Genomic DNA, 15158 nt, shown 5'->3' with positions numbered 1-15158 from the left:
TCCCAGCTACTCCGGAGGCTGAGGCAGGAGAATGGCGTGAACCCGGGAGGCGGAGCTTGCAGTGAGCCGAGATCACGCCACTGCACTCCAGCCTGGGCGACAGAGCGAGACTCTGTCTCAAAAAAAAATTAAAAAAAAAAAAAAAAAAAAAAAAAAAAAAAACTAGCCGGGCGAGGTGGTGGGCGCCTGTAGTCCCAGCTACTCGGGAGGCTGAGGCAGGAGAATGGCGTAAACCCGGGAGGCGGAGCTTGCAGTGAGCTGAGATCCGGCCACTGCACTCCAGCCTGGGCGATAGAGCGAGACTCCGTCTCAAAAAAAAAAAAAAAAAAAAAGAATAGTTCCAGTGACATTCCACCTTCTTCTATTTAGTCACTCTTGGTAATCCACCACCATGCTTCAGGACTTAACCCCAACAAAATTGTAAGCGCTGATAGGTTTCTGTGTAAAACTCTTGCTATAACATGGATAGCTGTGATTGGTAAGTCAACCGTCCATGGCTACCAGTTACACCAAGATTGGAACAGCATTTTTTACTTTTCGCACAACAACAACAAAAAATCTTGTAAATAAAATCTTAACATTAAAAAAAAGTATCCATGCTGGGTGCAGTGGCTCATATCTGTAATCCCGGCACTTTGGGAGGCCGAGGCATGAGGATTGCCTGAGCCCAGGAGTTTGAGACCAGCTGGGCAACATTTTTGTATCTACAAAAAAATACAAAAAATTAGCTGGACATGGTGGCATGTCCTAGCTACTTAGGAAGCCGAGGTGGGAGGATCACCTGAGCCAGGGAGGTCAATGCTACAGTGACACCACTGCACTCCAGCCTGGGTGACAGAGCCAGATCCTGTCTTTAAAAAAAAAAAAAAAAAAAAAAAAGTATCCCAGATACTGTCAAGCAAAAATGTTTAACCCTGACAGTACCCACTAATAAAAAGGAGCCCCAACAGCTGGTAGGCCTCTTTGAGTACCAAAGACAGTATGTACCCCACCCAGGTGTTCTCTTGGCCTTTTTAGTCAAGGTCATCAGCAAAGCGGCCAACTTTGAAAAGGGTTCTTTGCAGCAATAGGCCTTGGAAGACTTTCAGGAAGCCATGGCCCAGTCACTGCCTTTAAAACCTTTAAAAGCACTTGCCTGAGAGGGTATGCCCCCTCACACCTGAAAATTCGAGCTATAACAGTGGGGCAAATTCACTCCTACCTGCCACCCAGCTACCCAAGCCCCAATGGGTTATTCAACAAAAGCAGTGCTGCACTAAAACCTTTAAAGGCAATGCCTGCTAGTCTGATGGAATTTCAGGTATCCCAACCTCCATACACACTGATTAGAGTCTGTGGCAACAGCAAACTGCCACTGGGGTGCACCAGCCTCACAGATTTTGGACATGTAACTTGCTTGAAACAGCATGAGACATAACCATTTTAAATGGCAACTCCATACTTGCTTCTGGGCCCTGGTAGAAACAGCATCTTACAGCTGGAGTGTCACATGTTGATGCTGTGACCTGAATTGCCAGTTATCACTTGGGTGCTTAGAAATCCCACCAATAAAACTGGATAGGTTCAACAGAGTGCAATTATCAAATGGAAATGGTACATTCAAGATAGGGCCCAGCCAGGATCCCAAGGGACCAGTAGGCTTCAGGGACAAATGGCCAGCTTACCACAAGGGACCAAGTGACCTGTAAAGGATGCTTTGGCTCATTCTGTGGCTATCTGTAGCCCAAGACTCAGACCTCAGAGACATGCCTAGTGCTGGCATGGCATGTTTTACTGATGGCTCTGTGAAACAACAAGCAGATGGGATCCACCAGGCTGCAACAGCCATCCATTCATTTTCACTGATTCAAGGGCCATTGCCAACAGCCTAGCCACCTGGTCAGGAGAATGGCAACTAGGAGACCGGACTGTTAAAGGAACCCCTGTGTAGGGACAAGGACTTGCTGCCTGAAAGAGACAAATATACATCACTCATGTGGATGCTGGGTCTAACATGACCACCCTCCACCCTTGAGAGGAACTTATGTCATGTTTTTGGATGCCCTATGGGACTTTACTCTGACCAAGAAACATGCTTCACTGACCAAGCAACTTGCCAGTGGGCACTCTCTCATTAAATACATACACCTCATCATCCTTTGAATGAAGACTTTTAATGATGAGACACCCAGCTCACACAACAACTGAAGAAAGACATCAAGCTGACCTGCTAATGGGATGGCTAGGGCAGTATTGACACTAAACCTCTGTCTGACTAGGGCAGTATTGACACTAAACTCTACACTCCAGTGCAAGGGAAACAGCACCATGGTGCATGTTGAGAGACACTGAGTTTAGTAGGGGTGTTGGTGGACCAGGCAGCCACCTGCTAGGCTGCACCTTTGAAATCCCAATCTTAGTGTTCCCAGACATTCTTTTTCCTTTTTCCCTTTAGAGTGCACACCTTGGGGGTGGTTTGCACTTCAGGCTGCCATAGTAGCCCAGAGAAGGCACCCCAACTCTAATCTGGAGGTGAGGCTTCACTGAGTGACTCCACTCTTTGTGATCCCACAGGAGTGGGGAATGGGACCCAGAAATACCAGGGTGCTAGGTCCCTCAAGCTGTGCTGGGGATGCCTGATTCTTCCATTCAGGTGAGCAACATGTTCAAACATGTCAAGTTTGTATAGGATGTGACCTCCCTTCCTGGACTGGACAACTAAGGCAGAAAGGTCTGAGTCAAGCAATGAGGGCAACGGGTGCCCATAGAGGTTAACAGCCTCAGGAAGAGAAAGACAGATGGAGTTGCTACACTAACCCAGGTGAAGCCCGTCTGATAGGTAGGGAATGCGTGAGACCCCGAGGATGGAGGGTGGGGCACTAACCTGTCCATCTGCTTTTTTCACAAGAAAATGGCAGCAGAGGTCTGGAAACAAAAAAACTTTTGTTAGGCTCTCCCAAACTGTGGCCACAAAGGATAACCTGAAGCAGCGCTGGATCTGCCACCCTAGACCTCATTTTGCTGCTGACCAGAATGACCTTCTTGTCCTGCAAGTAGTAAACCACACCAGCATTCCCAATGCCACAGTGCACACCAGCACACCAGCAGAATGCGAGCTCAGGCTTACTGAGCATCTGGCACCCTCTGTGTGGCAGGGAGGTGGAAATGGCCTGTTTTAACTGACTCTGGCAGAGTGTCACAACCACAACTAACCAAACTTTGATGGACTGGAACTTTATTGTACCAAGGTCTTTTGATTACATGAATGAGAAGTGTCCCAAAGGCAACAACAAAAACAAGGACTGGACTAATGCTAATCCTCTGAGTAGGGGCTTCATGAACAATATTATATGGGGGAAACTGAGCTCAGGCAACCATTCCATCAATAAGACTTGCTTGGCAGACACCAATGTATCCATACATATATAGAATATATATGATAAACTAGAAGAAAAAGAAAGGCAATATTTAAAACCCTGGATAGTAGCAACTGGTGGGGGAGGAAAAGGGTTGTAATAGGGAGAGTCATTTAGGGGCTTTAAAGCAATGGTTCTCAAGCTTCTTAGTCCCAGGACTCCTTTACATACTTAAAAATTATAGGCCAGACATGGTGGCTCACGCCTGTAATCCGAGCACTTTGGAAGGCCGAGGTGGGTGGATCACCTGAGGTCGGGAGTTCTGACCAACATGGAGAGAAACCCTGTCTCTACTAAAAATACAAAATTAGCCAGGCGTGGTGGTGGGTGCCTATAATCCCAGCTATTCAGGAGGCTGAGGCAGGAGAATTGCTTGAACCTGGGAGGTGGAGGTTGCGGTGAGCCAAGATCGTGCCATTGCACTCCAGCCTGGGCAACAAGAGCAAAACTCCATCTAAAAAAAAAAAAAAATTATCGGGAACTACAAAGGGCATTAGCTTTTGTGGGCTAATATCTTTTTTTTTTTTTTTTTTTTTTTTTTTTTTTTTTTGAGACAGAGTCTCGCTCTCGCCCAGGCTGGAGTGCAGTGGCACAATCTCAGCTCACTGCAACCTCTGCCTCCTGGGTTCAAGCAATTCTCATACCTTAGCTTCCCAAGTAGCTGGGATTACTAGCATGTGCTACCTCTCCTGGCTAATTTTTGTATTTTTTTCAGTAGAGATGGAGTTTCACCATGTTGGCCAGGCTGGTCTCAAACTCCTGACCTCAAGTGATTTGCCCACTTCAGCCTCCCAGAGTGCCAGGATTACAGGTGTAAGACACAGCACCTGGCCTTGTGGGTTAATATCTATTGATATTTACCATATTAGAAATTGAGGCTGGACAAGGTGGCTCACACCTATAATCCTGGCACTTTGGGAGGCCAAAGTGGGAGGATCACTTGAGCCCAGGAGTTTGAGACCAGCCTGGGCAACACAGCAAGACCGAATCTCTAAAAACAAAAAAAAAAGCAAAAACAAAAAAAAATTTTTTTGAGATGGAGTCTCACTCTGTTGCCCAGGCTAGAGTACCGTGGTACAATCTCAGCCCACTGCAACCTCCACCTCCCAGGTTCAAGTGATTCTCTTGCCTCAGCCTCCTGAGTAGCTGGGATTACAGGGGCACATCACCATGCCTGGCTAATTTTTGTATTTTTATTAAAGACAAGGTTTCACCATGTTGGCCAGGCTGGTCTCGAACTCCTGACCTCAGCCGATCCACCTGTCTTGACCCCCCAAAGTGCTGAGATTATAGGCATGAGCCACCATGCTCGGCCAAATTTTTTTTTTAATTAGTCAGGTGTGATAGCATGCACCTGTGGTTCCAGCTACTCAGTAGGCTGAGAGGGAAGGATCATTTGAGCCTAGTTCTGCGCTGCAGTGAGCTATGATTTCACTGCTGCACTTGTCTGGGTGACAGAAACCCTGTCTCAAAAAAAAAAAAAAGAAGAAGAAAAGAAATTAAAACAGAAAAACTGTAAATGTATACTTATAAATTCATGTTAAATAATGATAAAACCACTAATTTTAACATAAATATATATTTTTAAACTATTATATCTTCTAAAACAAAAAATAGTGAGAAGAGACGTTGTTTTAAACTTTTGCAAATCTCTTTAGTGTGTGGGTTAATAATTAAAAAACAGCTGAACTCTCATATCTATTTCTCCATTCAATATATTTGCTTTTCTGTGTTTTTTGTTAGTTTTTTGGGTTTTTGGGTTTTTTTGAGACGGAGTTTCACTCTGTCGCCAGGCTGGAATGCAGTGGCGTGGTCTCGGCTCACTGCAACCTCCACCTCCCAGGTTCCAGCAATTCTCCTGCCTCAGCCTCCCAAGTAGCTGGGACTACAGGCGTGTGCCACCATACCCAGCTGATTTTGATATTTTTAGTAGAAATGGGGTTTCACCATGTTGGTCAGGATGGTCTCACTATCTTGACTTTGTGATCCACCCGCCTCGGCCTCCCAAAGTGCTGGGATTACAGGCACGAGCCACTGTGTCTGGCCTGTTTATTTTTGAGATGGAGTCTCACTCTGTTGTCTAGGCTGGAGTGCAGTAGTGCCATTATGGCTCACTGCAGCCTCAGCCTCCAGGTTCAAGTGATCCTCCCACCTCAGCCCCCTGAATAGCTAGGACTACAGGTGTGCACCACTACACCTGGCTAATTTTTTTTGTATTTTTTCTAGAGATGGGGTTTTACCATGTTGTTCAGGCTGGTCTTGAACTCCTGGGCTCAAGTGATCCACCCAGCTCAGCCTCCCAAAGCATTGGGATTATAGGCGTGAGCCACCACCCTGCCCTCCATTCAATATACATTCAATATATTTGTGATACGTTATTTTGGCTAAACTATATGAAGAATTCTGAGCCACTGTACCTGTAGTCCAAGCTACTCCAGAGGCCAAAGCAGTAGGATCACTTGAGCCCAGGAGTTTGAGGCCAGCCTAGGTAACATTGTGAGACTCCATGTTTAAAAAAACAAAAAACAAGAACTCTAGCTATGTAGTTGTATGATGCAGGGTTTAGTTGCCTTTTCAGACAATTATGGACAATCTTTGTTTATTTTACACCACACTCAACAAATAGTCCTTCCTCCCTCCATCTTTCTCTCTCTCTTTCTCTCTTTCTTCTCTCTTTCTTACTTTTTTTTTTTCTCTTGAGACAGGACCTTGCTCTGACACCCAGGCTGGAGTGCAGTGGTACAATCATAGCTCACTGCAGCCTTGACCTCCTGAGCTCAAATGATCCTTCCACCTCTGCCTCCTAAGTACTTGGGACTACAAGGAGGTGCCATCACACCTGACTAAATTAAAAAAGAAAAAGAAAATTGTAGAGACAGCAACTCCCAATGTTGCCCAGGCTGAAATATTTGTTTCTTAAAGGTTAGCTGCAACTTAAACTCTGAAACCATATCAATAAGCCTTTTCTGCTCTGGGTTATATGAAAATCTATCTTGCACTTTGATTGGACTTTTTTTACCCGTGCATGATTTTGTATCATCAACGAATTGGTCATTTGGAAAACATTGGTTCACTGAGCTATGCAGAGCTTCCAAATGTTGCCACATTTCACTATACAACGTTTTAAAAATAACATTCATTAATATCACCACCAATCTCATCAGAAAAGTCTTTAAGTATTGGGAAACTGTCAAGCTCGGGTGGCAGGTACAAAATTCTATTTTTGGCTTGAAAGTTCTAACTTTATCGTTGCCAACAAATAATGTTAAGTTGTTTTCCTTGAAGTGACAGGCTTACTTTGTTTATTTTTGTAAAACTGTCTGCCAAATACTCAAGACTCAATAAACATAGTTCATTATACTTTCAAGTAAAAAATGTGTTCACTGAAAAAAATTGGCTAGTTCAGCTTGTGTCTAAATAACACAAGGGCTTTTCTTACAAACAACCAGACTTTGGTAGGGAGCAAAAGCACTTTATGCATACTTCCCATTTTGTTAGACAGAATTTTCAAAAGATGTTCACTGAAGGGTTGAGATTTAACAAAATTAATACTTTTCACAGCTTCACAAAGGATACTCTTTGTTTTTGTTTTTTTTTTGTCTTTGTTGTTGTTGTTTTGAAATGGAGTCTCGCTCTGTCGCCCAGGCTGGAGTGCAGTGGTGTGATCTAGGCTTACTGCAACCTCCACCTCCCAGATTCAAGTGATTCTCGTGCCTCAGCCTCCCGAGCAACTGGGACTCTGTCTCACAAAACAAACAAACAAACAAAAAAGAGACAAGTACTGTTTTATTTGTTTGTTTGCTTGTTTTCTAATAGAGAAAGGATTTTCCTGTTTTGCCTAGGCTGATATCAAACTTCTGGGCTCAAGGTATCCTCCTGCCTTTACCTCCCCAAGTGTTGGGATTACCGGCATGAGCCCCACTTTTTTTTTTTTTTTTTTTTTTGAGGTGGAGTTTTGCCCTTGTCACCCAGGCTGGAGTGCAGTGGCGCGATCTTGGCACACTGCAACCTCCGCCTCCCAGGTTCAAGTGATTCTTCTGCCTCAGCCTCCCGACTACAGGGGCCTGCCACCACACCTGGCTAATTTTTTTGTATTTTTAGTAGAGATGGGGTTTCACCACGTTGGCCAGGCTGGTCTCAAACTCCTGACCTCAGGTGATCCGCCTGCCTCGGCCTGCCGAAGTGCTGGGATTACAGGTGTGAGCCACCATGTCCATTTTTTTGTTCTTTTGTTTGTTTGTTTTTAAAGAGACAGAGTCTCGCTCTGTCATCCAGGCTGAAGTGCAGTGGCGTGATCTCGGCTCACTGCAGCCTCGGCCTCCAGAGCTTAAAGAGATCCTCCCACCTCAGCTTCCTGAGAAGCTGGGACTACAGGCGTGCATCACCCCACCGGGCTAATTTTTGGGGATTTGTGTGTATGTGTGGAAACGGGGTTTCACCATGTTGTCCAGGCTGGTCTCAAACTCCTGGGCTCAAGCAGTCTACGGGCCTTGGCCTCCCAAAGTGCTGTGATTACAGGCGTGGGTCACCTCGCCCAGCCATATTTTTTAATAAAAAAGAAGATGGTGCTTTAGGAGGCCAAGGTGGGACGATCACTGAAAGCCAGGACTTTGAGAGCAGCATGAGCAACATAACAAGACTCTGTCTCTACAAAAAATTTTAAAAATTAGCCAGGCATGATGGCACACTCCTGTAGTCCTAGATACTCAGGAGGCTGTGGCAGGAGGATTGCTTGAGCCCAGGAGTTTGAGGCTGCAGTGAGCTGTGATCATGCCACTGCACTCAAACCTGTGCAACAGAGTGAAAACCTCTCTCAAAAAAAGAAAAGAAAATGGAAAAAGTGCCAAGAAAACATCAATAATATAATATAATAATATTAGCAAAAAAGTGAAAATATGTAGTAATAACAGCAATAATAATAGCACACACAATCCTTTTGTGGGTCATACCCATGATGATTGGGTGTTCATGCACAAATATGAGATGTGCCACCTTTTTACAACGTTGGCACATTACCTGTCTGATGACGACAATGACAAAGAAGGAGAAGGAGGAGAAGAGAAGGAGAAGGAGAGGAAGAGGGAGAGAAAGAGAAAAAGGAGGGCAGGCACTTTTTTTTTTTTTTGAGACGGAGTCTAGCACTGTCACCCAGGCTGGAGTGCAATGTCACCATCTCGGCTCAATGCAACCTCCGCCTCCCAGGTTCAAGTGATTCTCCTGCCTCAGCCTCCCAAGTAGCTGGGATTACAGGTGTCCACCACCATGCCCAGCTAATTTTTTGTATTTTTAGTGGAGACTGGGTTTCACTGTGTTGGCCAGGCTGGTCTCGATCTCCTGACTTTGTGACCCGCCCACCTCAGCCTCCCAAAGTGTTGGGATTACAGGCTTGAGCCACTGCGCTTGGCCTGGGCAGGCACTTTTAAAGCATTTTAATTATGGTACATCTACATGACAGAATACTAGGCAACCTTAAAAATATGGTGGCAATACTTGGCGAGAGTGTAAATTGGTATAACCTTTCTGGAGGACAATTTAGGATTAACTATCCAAATTTAATATGTATATAATCCTTTCATTTAAAAATCCCACTGCTAGGAATTTATCTTAAGGACATTGTAATAAGTGTAATTAATAAATAAATTAAATTATAAGGTGATATGATGTATAAATTCAGAGTAATGTAATATATTCTATCATCCTGAATTATTTTCTGAGATGTGTTGGATGGGGTGAGAAGGAGCAATTTGTAAGTAAACATGTTACCTTAAACTTATAAAAACATATACAGGTCCACTAGGCTGTATCACACTCAAAAATAAGCAGGTATTGTTTACACTGCTTCACCACTAATAAGCACTTGTTGTGTGCTTACGATGTAGACAACCTAAAATTGTAACTGTATTATGTAAAATATAATTTGTAAAAAAGCGACATCTGTTACATACACCCTTGTATAATAGGAATGTGGAAAGTGTGAACCCTGAAAATCTGAGACAGGTCTCAATTAATTTAGGAAGTTTATTTTGCCAAGGTTGAGGATGCGTGCCTGTGGCACAACCTGAGGAGGTCCTGACGACATGTGCCCAAAGTAGTCAGAGCACAGTTTGGTTTTATACATTTAGGGACACATGAGACATCATTAACATATGTAAGATGAACATTGATTCAGTCTGGAAAGGCTGGGCAACTCAAAGCAGGGAAGGGGCTTCCAGGTCATAAGTAAATAAGAGACAAATGGTTGTATTCTTCTGAGTTTCTGATTAGCCTCTCTGAAGGAGGCAATCAGATGTGCATTTATCTCAGTGAGCAGAGGGGTGACTTTGAATAGAATGGGAGGCAGGTTTGCCCTAATAAAAGAAAAACTTCAGCCGAATTAAATTTAAAGGAGCTTGATTGAGCAATGAAGTATTCGTAAGTCAGGCAGCCCCCAGAATCAGAGCAGGTTCACAGACTTCAGGAGTGCCTCCTGGTCAGAACAAATTTATACACAAAAAAGTTAAAGTGACATACAGGAATCGGAAGTGAGGTACAGAAACAGTGAGATTGGTTATAGCTCCATGTTTGCCTTACTTGAACGCAGTTTGAACACTCAACAGTCTATGAGTGGTTGAAGTATGGCTGCTGGGATTGACCAACACTCGGCTATTGTTATGGGTGCATACTATTAAGTTAGGTTTTCAATTTTGTCTGACTATTAAGCTAAGTTACAGTTCATCCACAAGGTCTCAAATATGGAAGTACGGAGTCCTTCTCAGGCCATGTTTAGTTTGCTTTAACAATTCTCCCATTTTGGTCATTTTCTCAATTTTGAGAGATTGACCAAAACCTTAGTCATTGATGTTACTATCACTGTTGTAAATGTACTTTAAACCTTTGGTATTTAACAAACCTTTCAAAATCAAGCTCTAGATTATCATGCTAAATCAGCCAACATTAAGATTGTTTTGAAACCCACTGGGAAACAGTAGAACAGTGGGTTTTGCAAGGAGAGAATAAGCACTGAGCAGAGGGTATCTCCTTACGTTGGAACATCTATTTACAGGAGAAAAACAAAACCTGATCTTTTCTAGGATCTATGTGTTTTCTTAAAGCCTTAGTTTGATTATGTCACATTTAGCACAAGTGACTCCATTTTAGTTTCATTTGGTTTGTTAGGGCCTAGTGCATGAGCTCAGTCCAAAATAATGGCCTCCCATAATTTTGTTTAAAAAAATTCCCCTTTTCTGGCCAGGTTCTCACTTAGGTGAGAGTGTGACCAAAACTTAGGGCCTTAGCACCACTCTCAGTTACCATCGTTTTAGGTTTCCAGTCTCAGCGTGTCATTCATACGTTATGGTATCCTCATGGTTGCACATTTCTTTCAGCTTTTGTCATTCCAGTTGAAGAGAGACCATTTGACATTCTAGAGATGGCTGCATGCAAACATTTAAAACCTTTAAGAGAATACAGCACACCAGGGAGACTGTTAGTATGACTATGAGGAGGATAATACCAAGAGTTTGGAGTATGCTCCTTACCCAGGATCCCCATAAACCAAACCACCTAAAATTAAATAGATTAAAGAATGAACTAGCTAGAGTCTACTCACTTGACTAAGTGGTTTTTTCGTTAATCCCCTACAACTGAATTTTTATAATTTACACTTGATATATTTCTCCATAGGCCACAAATGTCAGCAGCTGCACAGGTACTTTTCTGTTTAACCAATTCTATTATTTAGCATAACTTTCACAAGAGAATTTAAAGTCTGTTGTATAACAACAGACTTTAAAGTAGAATTTGCTGTAGAGCCTATTATGAGGGAGACACTTCTAATTATTGCCTCTTTTATTCTAAGCCATGGAAAAAGGACCGAACAAATGATGTCCTTCTAGAAGAGTGAAGGCCTCCTGTCAATGTTCTCTTTAATCCATGATGTGGGTTAAGAGGAGTTTTGACTGATTTTGAGGCAACGTATGTATCACTAAAGTTTCTCACCTACACTAGGCCTTCATCTTTTGTCTATTAAAGTTATTCATGTATAAGGCTGGCTGCAAAATCCTTCACAAAGAAAAGCATACCCTATAAGAGCACATAATGGACCCCCTTTTCATTTATATTGTTCATAGAGGCATAAACAAGGAAAACATATTCAAAGATAAGAGTCTCATGATAATAGAAGTTTTGATCTGTGATCTTTCAGAAAAGCTGTTCACATCAAGGATGCCATCTTCTTCTGGGGAGAAACTTTCCTGATTAGTTTTACCTTAAGGGTTCCAAGAGGTGTACAGTTCCAGGAGTGTGAGGGACCCTTCTCAGTTGTGAGATTATAAACCCAAGGTTCCAGGCTCCAAAGTTTTTCTGTAGTGTGGATGGCAAGGACGGTCTTTCTCTGATGTTCTCAGAAGATCAAGTCTTCGGGTTCTAGACTGAAGGGATTGTCCTCAGTGACCCATAAAAAACTTTCTTTACCTGGTAAAATACACTGTAGCATAATAATCTACTGCTATAACATCAGCCCTCTTGCACGGAAAAGCTTTTATACACCAGAAAACATGCATTGAAAATGACAATTGAATGAAATTCCTTTATAAATGCTTAAATGGCCCATCAGGTAGCCAAATGTACCTGAGGCTTTAATTGTCCTCCTGGGAATATGGAACCAAACATTGGTTTTAAACTATTTCCGCAATTTATAAGTCACCACATCAATATATTCAATTTGGATTATTTTATATTTTCCATGACCAGTCATGGAATGAAGAACATTTAATAGCAAAAGCTTTAAGGATTTAGGAAGGACAAGGCAGCTGTCCCGGTTCTTCATGAGACCATGCTTAACATTAGACATATGTCCTCTTGAATACCAGTTGTTTTCCAATTTAGGTGCATAGCACTGATAACTAATGGGTTATCATAGATAATTTGACTGAGACCATGGAGTTCATTCAAATTGTATATTTAAACAATTTTAATGTTGGCTGATTTAGCATGATAATCTAGAGTTTGATTTTGAAAGATTTGTTAAATACCAAAGGTTTAAAACATTGGATATTACAAAATAGAATCTCGGGTACCATAAGTTACTCATTTAGCCAAAACGATAACTCAAAATTTTTTTAGGCCAGGCATCGTGGCTCATGCCTGTAATCCCGCCACTTTGGGGAGGCCCACCACTTTGGATCATTTGAGGTCAGGAGTTCAAGACCAGCCTGGCCAACATGGTGAAACTCTGCCTGTACTAAAAATACAAAAATTAGCCATGCATGGTGGTGGGTGCCTGTAGCCCCAGCTACTCGGCAGGCTGAGGCAGGAGAATCACTTGAACCTGGGAGGTGGAGGTTGGAGTAAACCAAGACCACATCACTGCACTGCAATGAGACTCTGTCTCAAAAAAAATTTTTTTTGAGGAAAAAACATTATTCTGATAAAGAAGAGACTCAGCTTTCCCAACAAGACCCAATGAAGATGGAGATAGCATGAGGACAACTGATTCTGTCTCCTTTCTTTCCTTTCCCCCACTTTTTCCTTTTGTAGTTTACCTAAAAGGTAAACAAAAACCTTTCACTGTCTTTTAATATTACGTAAAATCATTTTTTTTTTTTTGAGATGGAGTCTCGCTCTGTCACCCAGGCTGGAGTGCAGTGGCCGGATCTCAGCCTACTGCAAGCTCTGCCTCCTGGGTTTACACCGTTCTCCTGCCTCAGCTTCCCGAGTAGCTGGGACTACAGGTGCCCACCACCTCACCTGGCTAGTTTTTTGTATTTTTTAGTAGAGACGGGGTTTCACCGTGTTAGCCAGGATGGTCTCGATCTCCTGACCTCGTGATCCACCCATCTCAGCCTCCCAAAGTGCTGGGATTACAGGCTTGAGCCACCGTGACCGGCCATAAAATCATTTTTAAAGTAGAAAATCAAATTTTATGTTTCCATTAGTGTATTTTTAATGTTAAAGCTAGTTTTAATAACATTTTATAAATCTATTCAGTTTTAATTAGTTTGACCATAAGGTAAGATTTATATAAACATTTTATAATGCTTTACAATATTTTTTTTCTCAGAGCAGAACAATGTTCTAAGCAAACTCTGTTGTGCTTCTATTCCAATGTCCAATTTATGGGGGAAAAAACTAAATAATGCCAGTTTAACTTTAGCCAATATGTTCACACATAGAATCTCTTATAATTAATTTTTATAAACCTTTCACAACTTGTTCAAACCTTTAGCTTTATTTAACTTAAAACAATCCTTTAACCCTCTAACCTAGGCAAAAATTTACATTCCCATACTTTCTTATAATCTCTTACAAAAACACATTTTATTCTCTTACACATCTTGTATGTAAACTTATTTTTTCAGTAGTCTCAATTACATGTTACAATGTTAACTCTTAGTGACTTTTACTTTTGGTGAAAACCTTGGTAAGTAAGGGATTTTAATTATGTATTAGGTGTGGAGCCTAGGACCCAGAGAGAAATGCAAATAAAGTCTGACTCTTTCCAGTGTCTAACTCCATGTGTCCCAGACCTTACCTAGCTGTAAAGCAGGCAAGCTGTACAGTTGAGTCATAGCAGCATTTTATGAAGCATTTAGGAGGCCTAATCACCTTTAAATTGTACAACATTTTTGGCATAAATTTCTTTTCTTAAATTCTTTCATGACTTACACAGACCATGTACAACATGTTTAGACTTTATGACTTGCCCTAAACATCCCTCTTTTAAACAACCAGTCCTTTTACTTTAGGACAAGAATTTACCACACAACATCCTTTTTTATATAAAATCTCTTTTCTTTATAACCTTCTTTGCATAGCTAGAGGGCATGGCTGATTCCATACATCCCCATGCCTTATTTAGAATTTAATGTCTTCAAAATAAATTGAACAGTTTTCAAAAGTCAAAGCAGTTTATGACCTTAAAGCCTTTAGCAAACCTAATATCTGACCTGCATAATTTAGACTAAATGTTTTTATCAATAATCTTTAAAACTATTTTTATTTGCCAAAGATTACTGAAGTTACATGAACTAGAAGGCATTACTGTTTTTATTTTGCTTTGTGTGTGTGCGTGTGTGTGTGTGTGTGAATTTGTTTTTATTGGGGAACAGGGCACAGGTTGGGAGATGTCACCTTGGGCTATCGTATGCCCCACCTCCCAGAGAATGTCCGTTTGCATTCTAATCTTCCTGGGATGCTTTATGGAACTTTTTCTTCTTGGAGCTTCTCTTACCAGCTGCCTCTTCAGGCCCACTGCTGACTGGATCCTTTTTGGAGAATTTCCTCTTTTTCTTGGAGCCACTTCTGTGGCCTGCCTCTTCGGGGTCATTAACTGTTTCCTCCTTGGGTGAAGACTTCTTCCTCTTGGGAAGACTGGTGCTGCCAGCGGTCTCTTCAAGATCACTACTCATCAACTCCTCCTTGGAAAAAGATTTCTTTTTCTTGGGTTTGGAGAAAGAGATAGATGGGTCTTCCATTCCATTCTCATGAGGAACCTCCTGGGGCTTCTGCTTTTTCTTCTTTTTGGGTTTTTCACTCGTCTCCTCACACTCCTCTGGAGTACTATTGCTGTTTTCTGAAGATGTGAGGGCAAGTGCAACCAGCTGTTTCTTTTCCTTCTTTAAGCATTTCTTCTCCTGTTTCTCCAGCTTCCTAGTAATCTCAGCAGCCGCTTCCTCTGCCTGAAGATTTATTCCTTCATGACATCCAGATTCTTTCATGGTATCTCTCCAGTCTCATAGAAGGACAGTCGCTCTTCAACTTGTTCTCAAAGCCTCTCCCCAAATA

At 42.2% G+C, this 15158-nt stretch overlaps 1 protein-coding gene and 1 pseudogene across 1 annotated transcript; one reads left to right on the top strand and one right to left on the bottom strand.

Moving 5' to 3' along the window:
* The first annotated feature begins 8325 nt into the window (after nucleotides 1-8325).
* LOC126931924 (uncharacterized) lies at nucleotides 8326-8421 on the top strand (annotated as a pseudogene).
* A 6130-nt stretch (nucleotides 8422-14551) lies between these two features.
* On the bottom strand, nucleotides 14552-15091 carry LOC126931614 (nucleolar protein 56-like). The gene has a single exon (XM_050750003.1). It carries the CDS (start codon nucleotides 15089-15091, stop codon nucleotides 14552-14554), a length of 540 nt encoding a protein of 179 aa, XP_050605960.1.
* Nucleotides 15092-15158: the final 67 nt, after the last annotated feature.

This window comes from Macaca thibetana, chromosome 11 (assembly GCF_024542745.1).
Source record: "Macaca thibetana thibetana isolate TM-01 chromosome 11, ASM2454274v1, whole genome shotgun sequence".
Classification (NCBI taxonomy): domain Eukaryota; kingdom Metazoa; phylum Chordata; class Mammalia; order Primates; family Cercopithecidae; genus Macaca; species Macaca thibetana.
The sequence above is the reverse complement of the archived record's forward strand: the minus strand, read 5'-3'. Positions and strand labels throughout refer to the sequence as shown.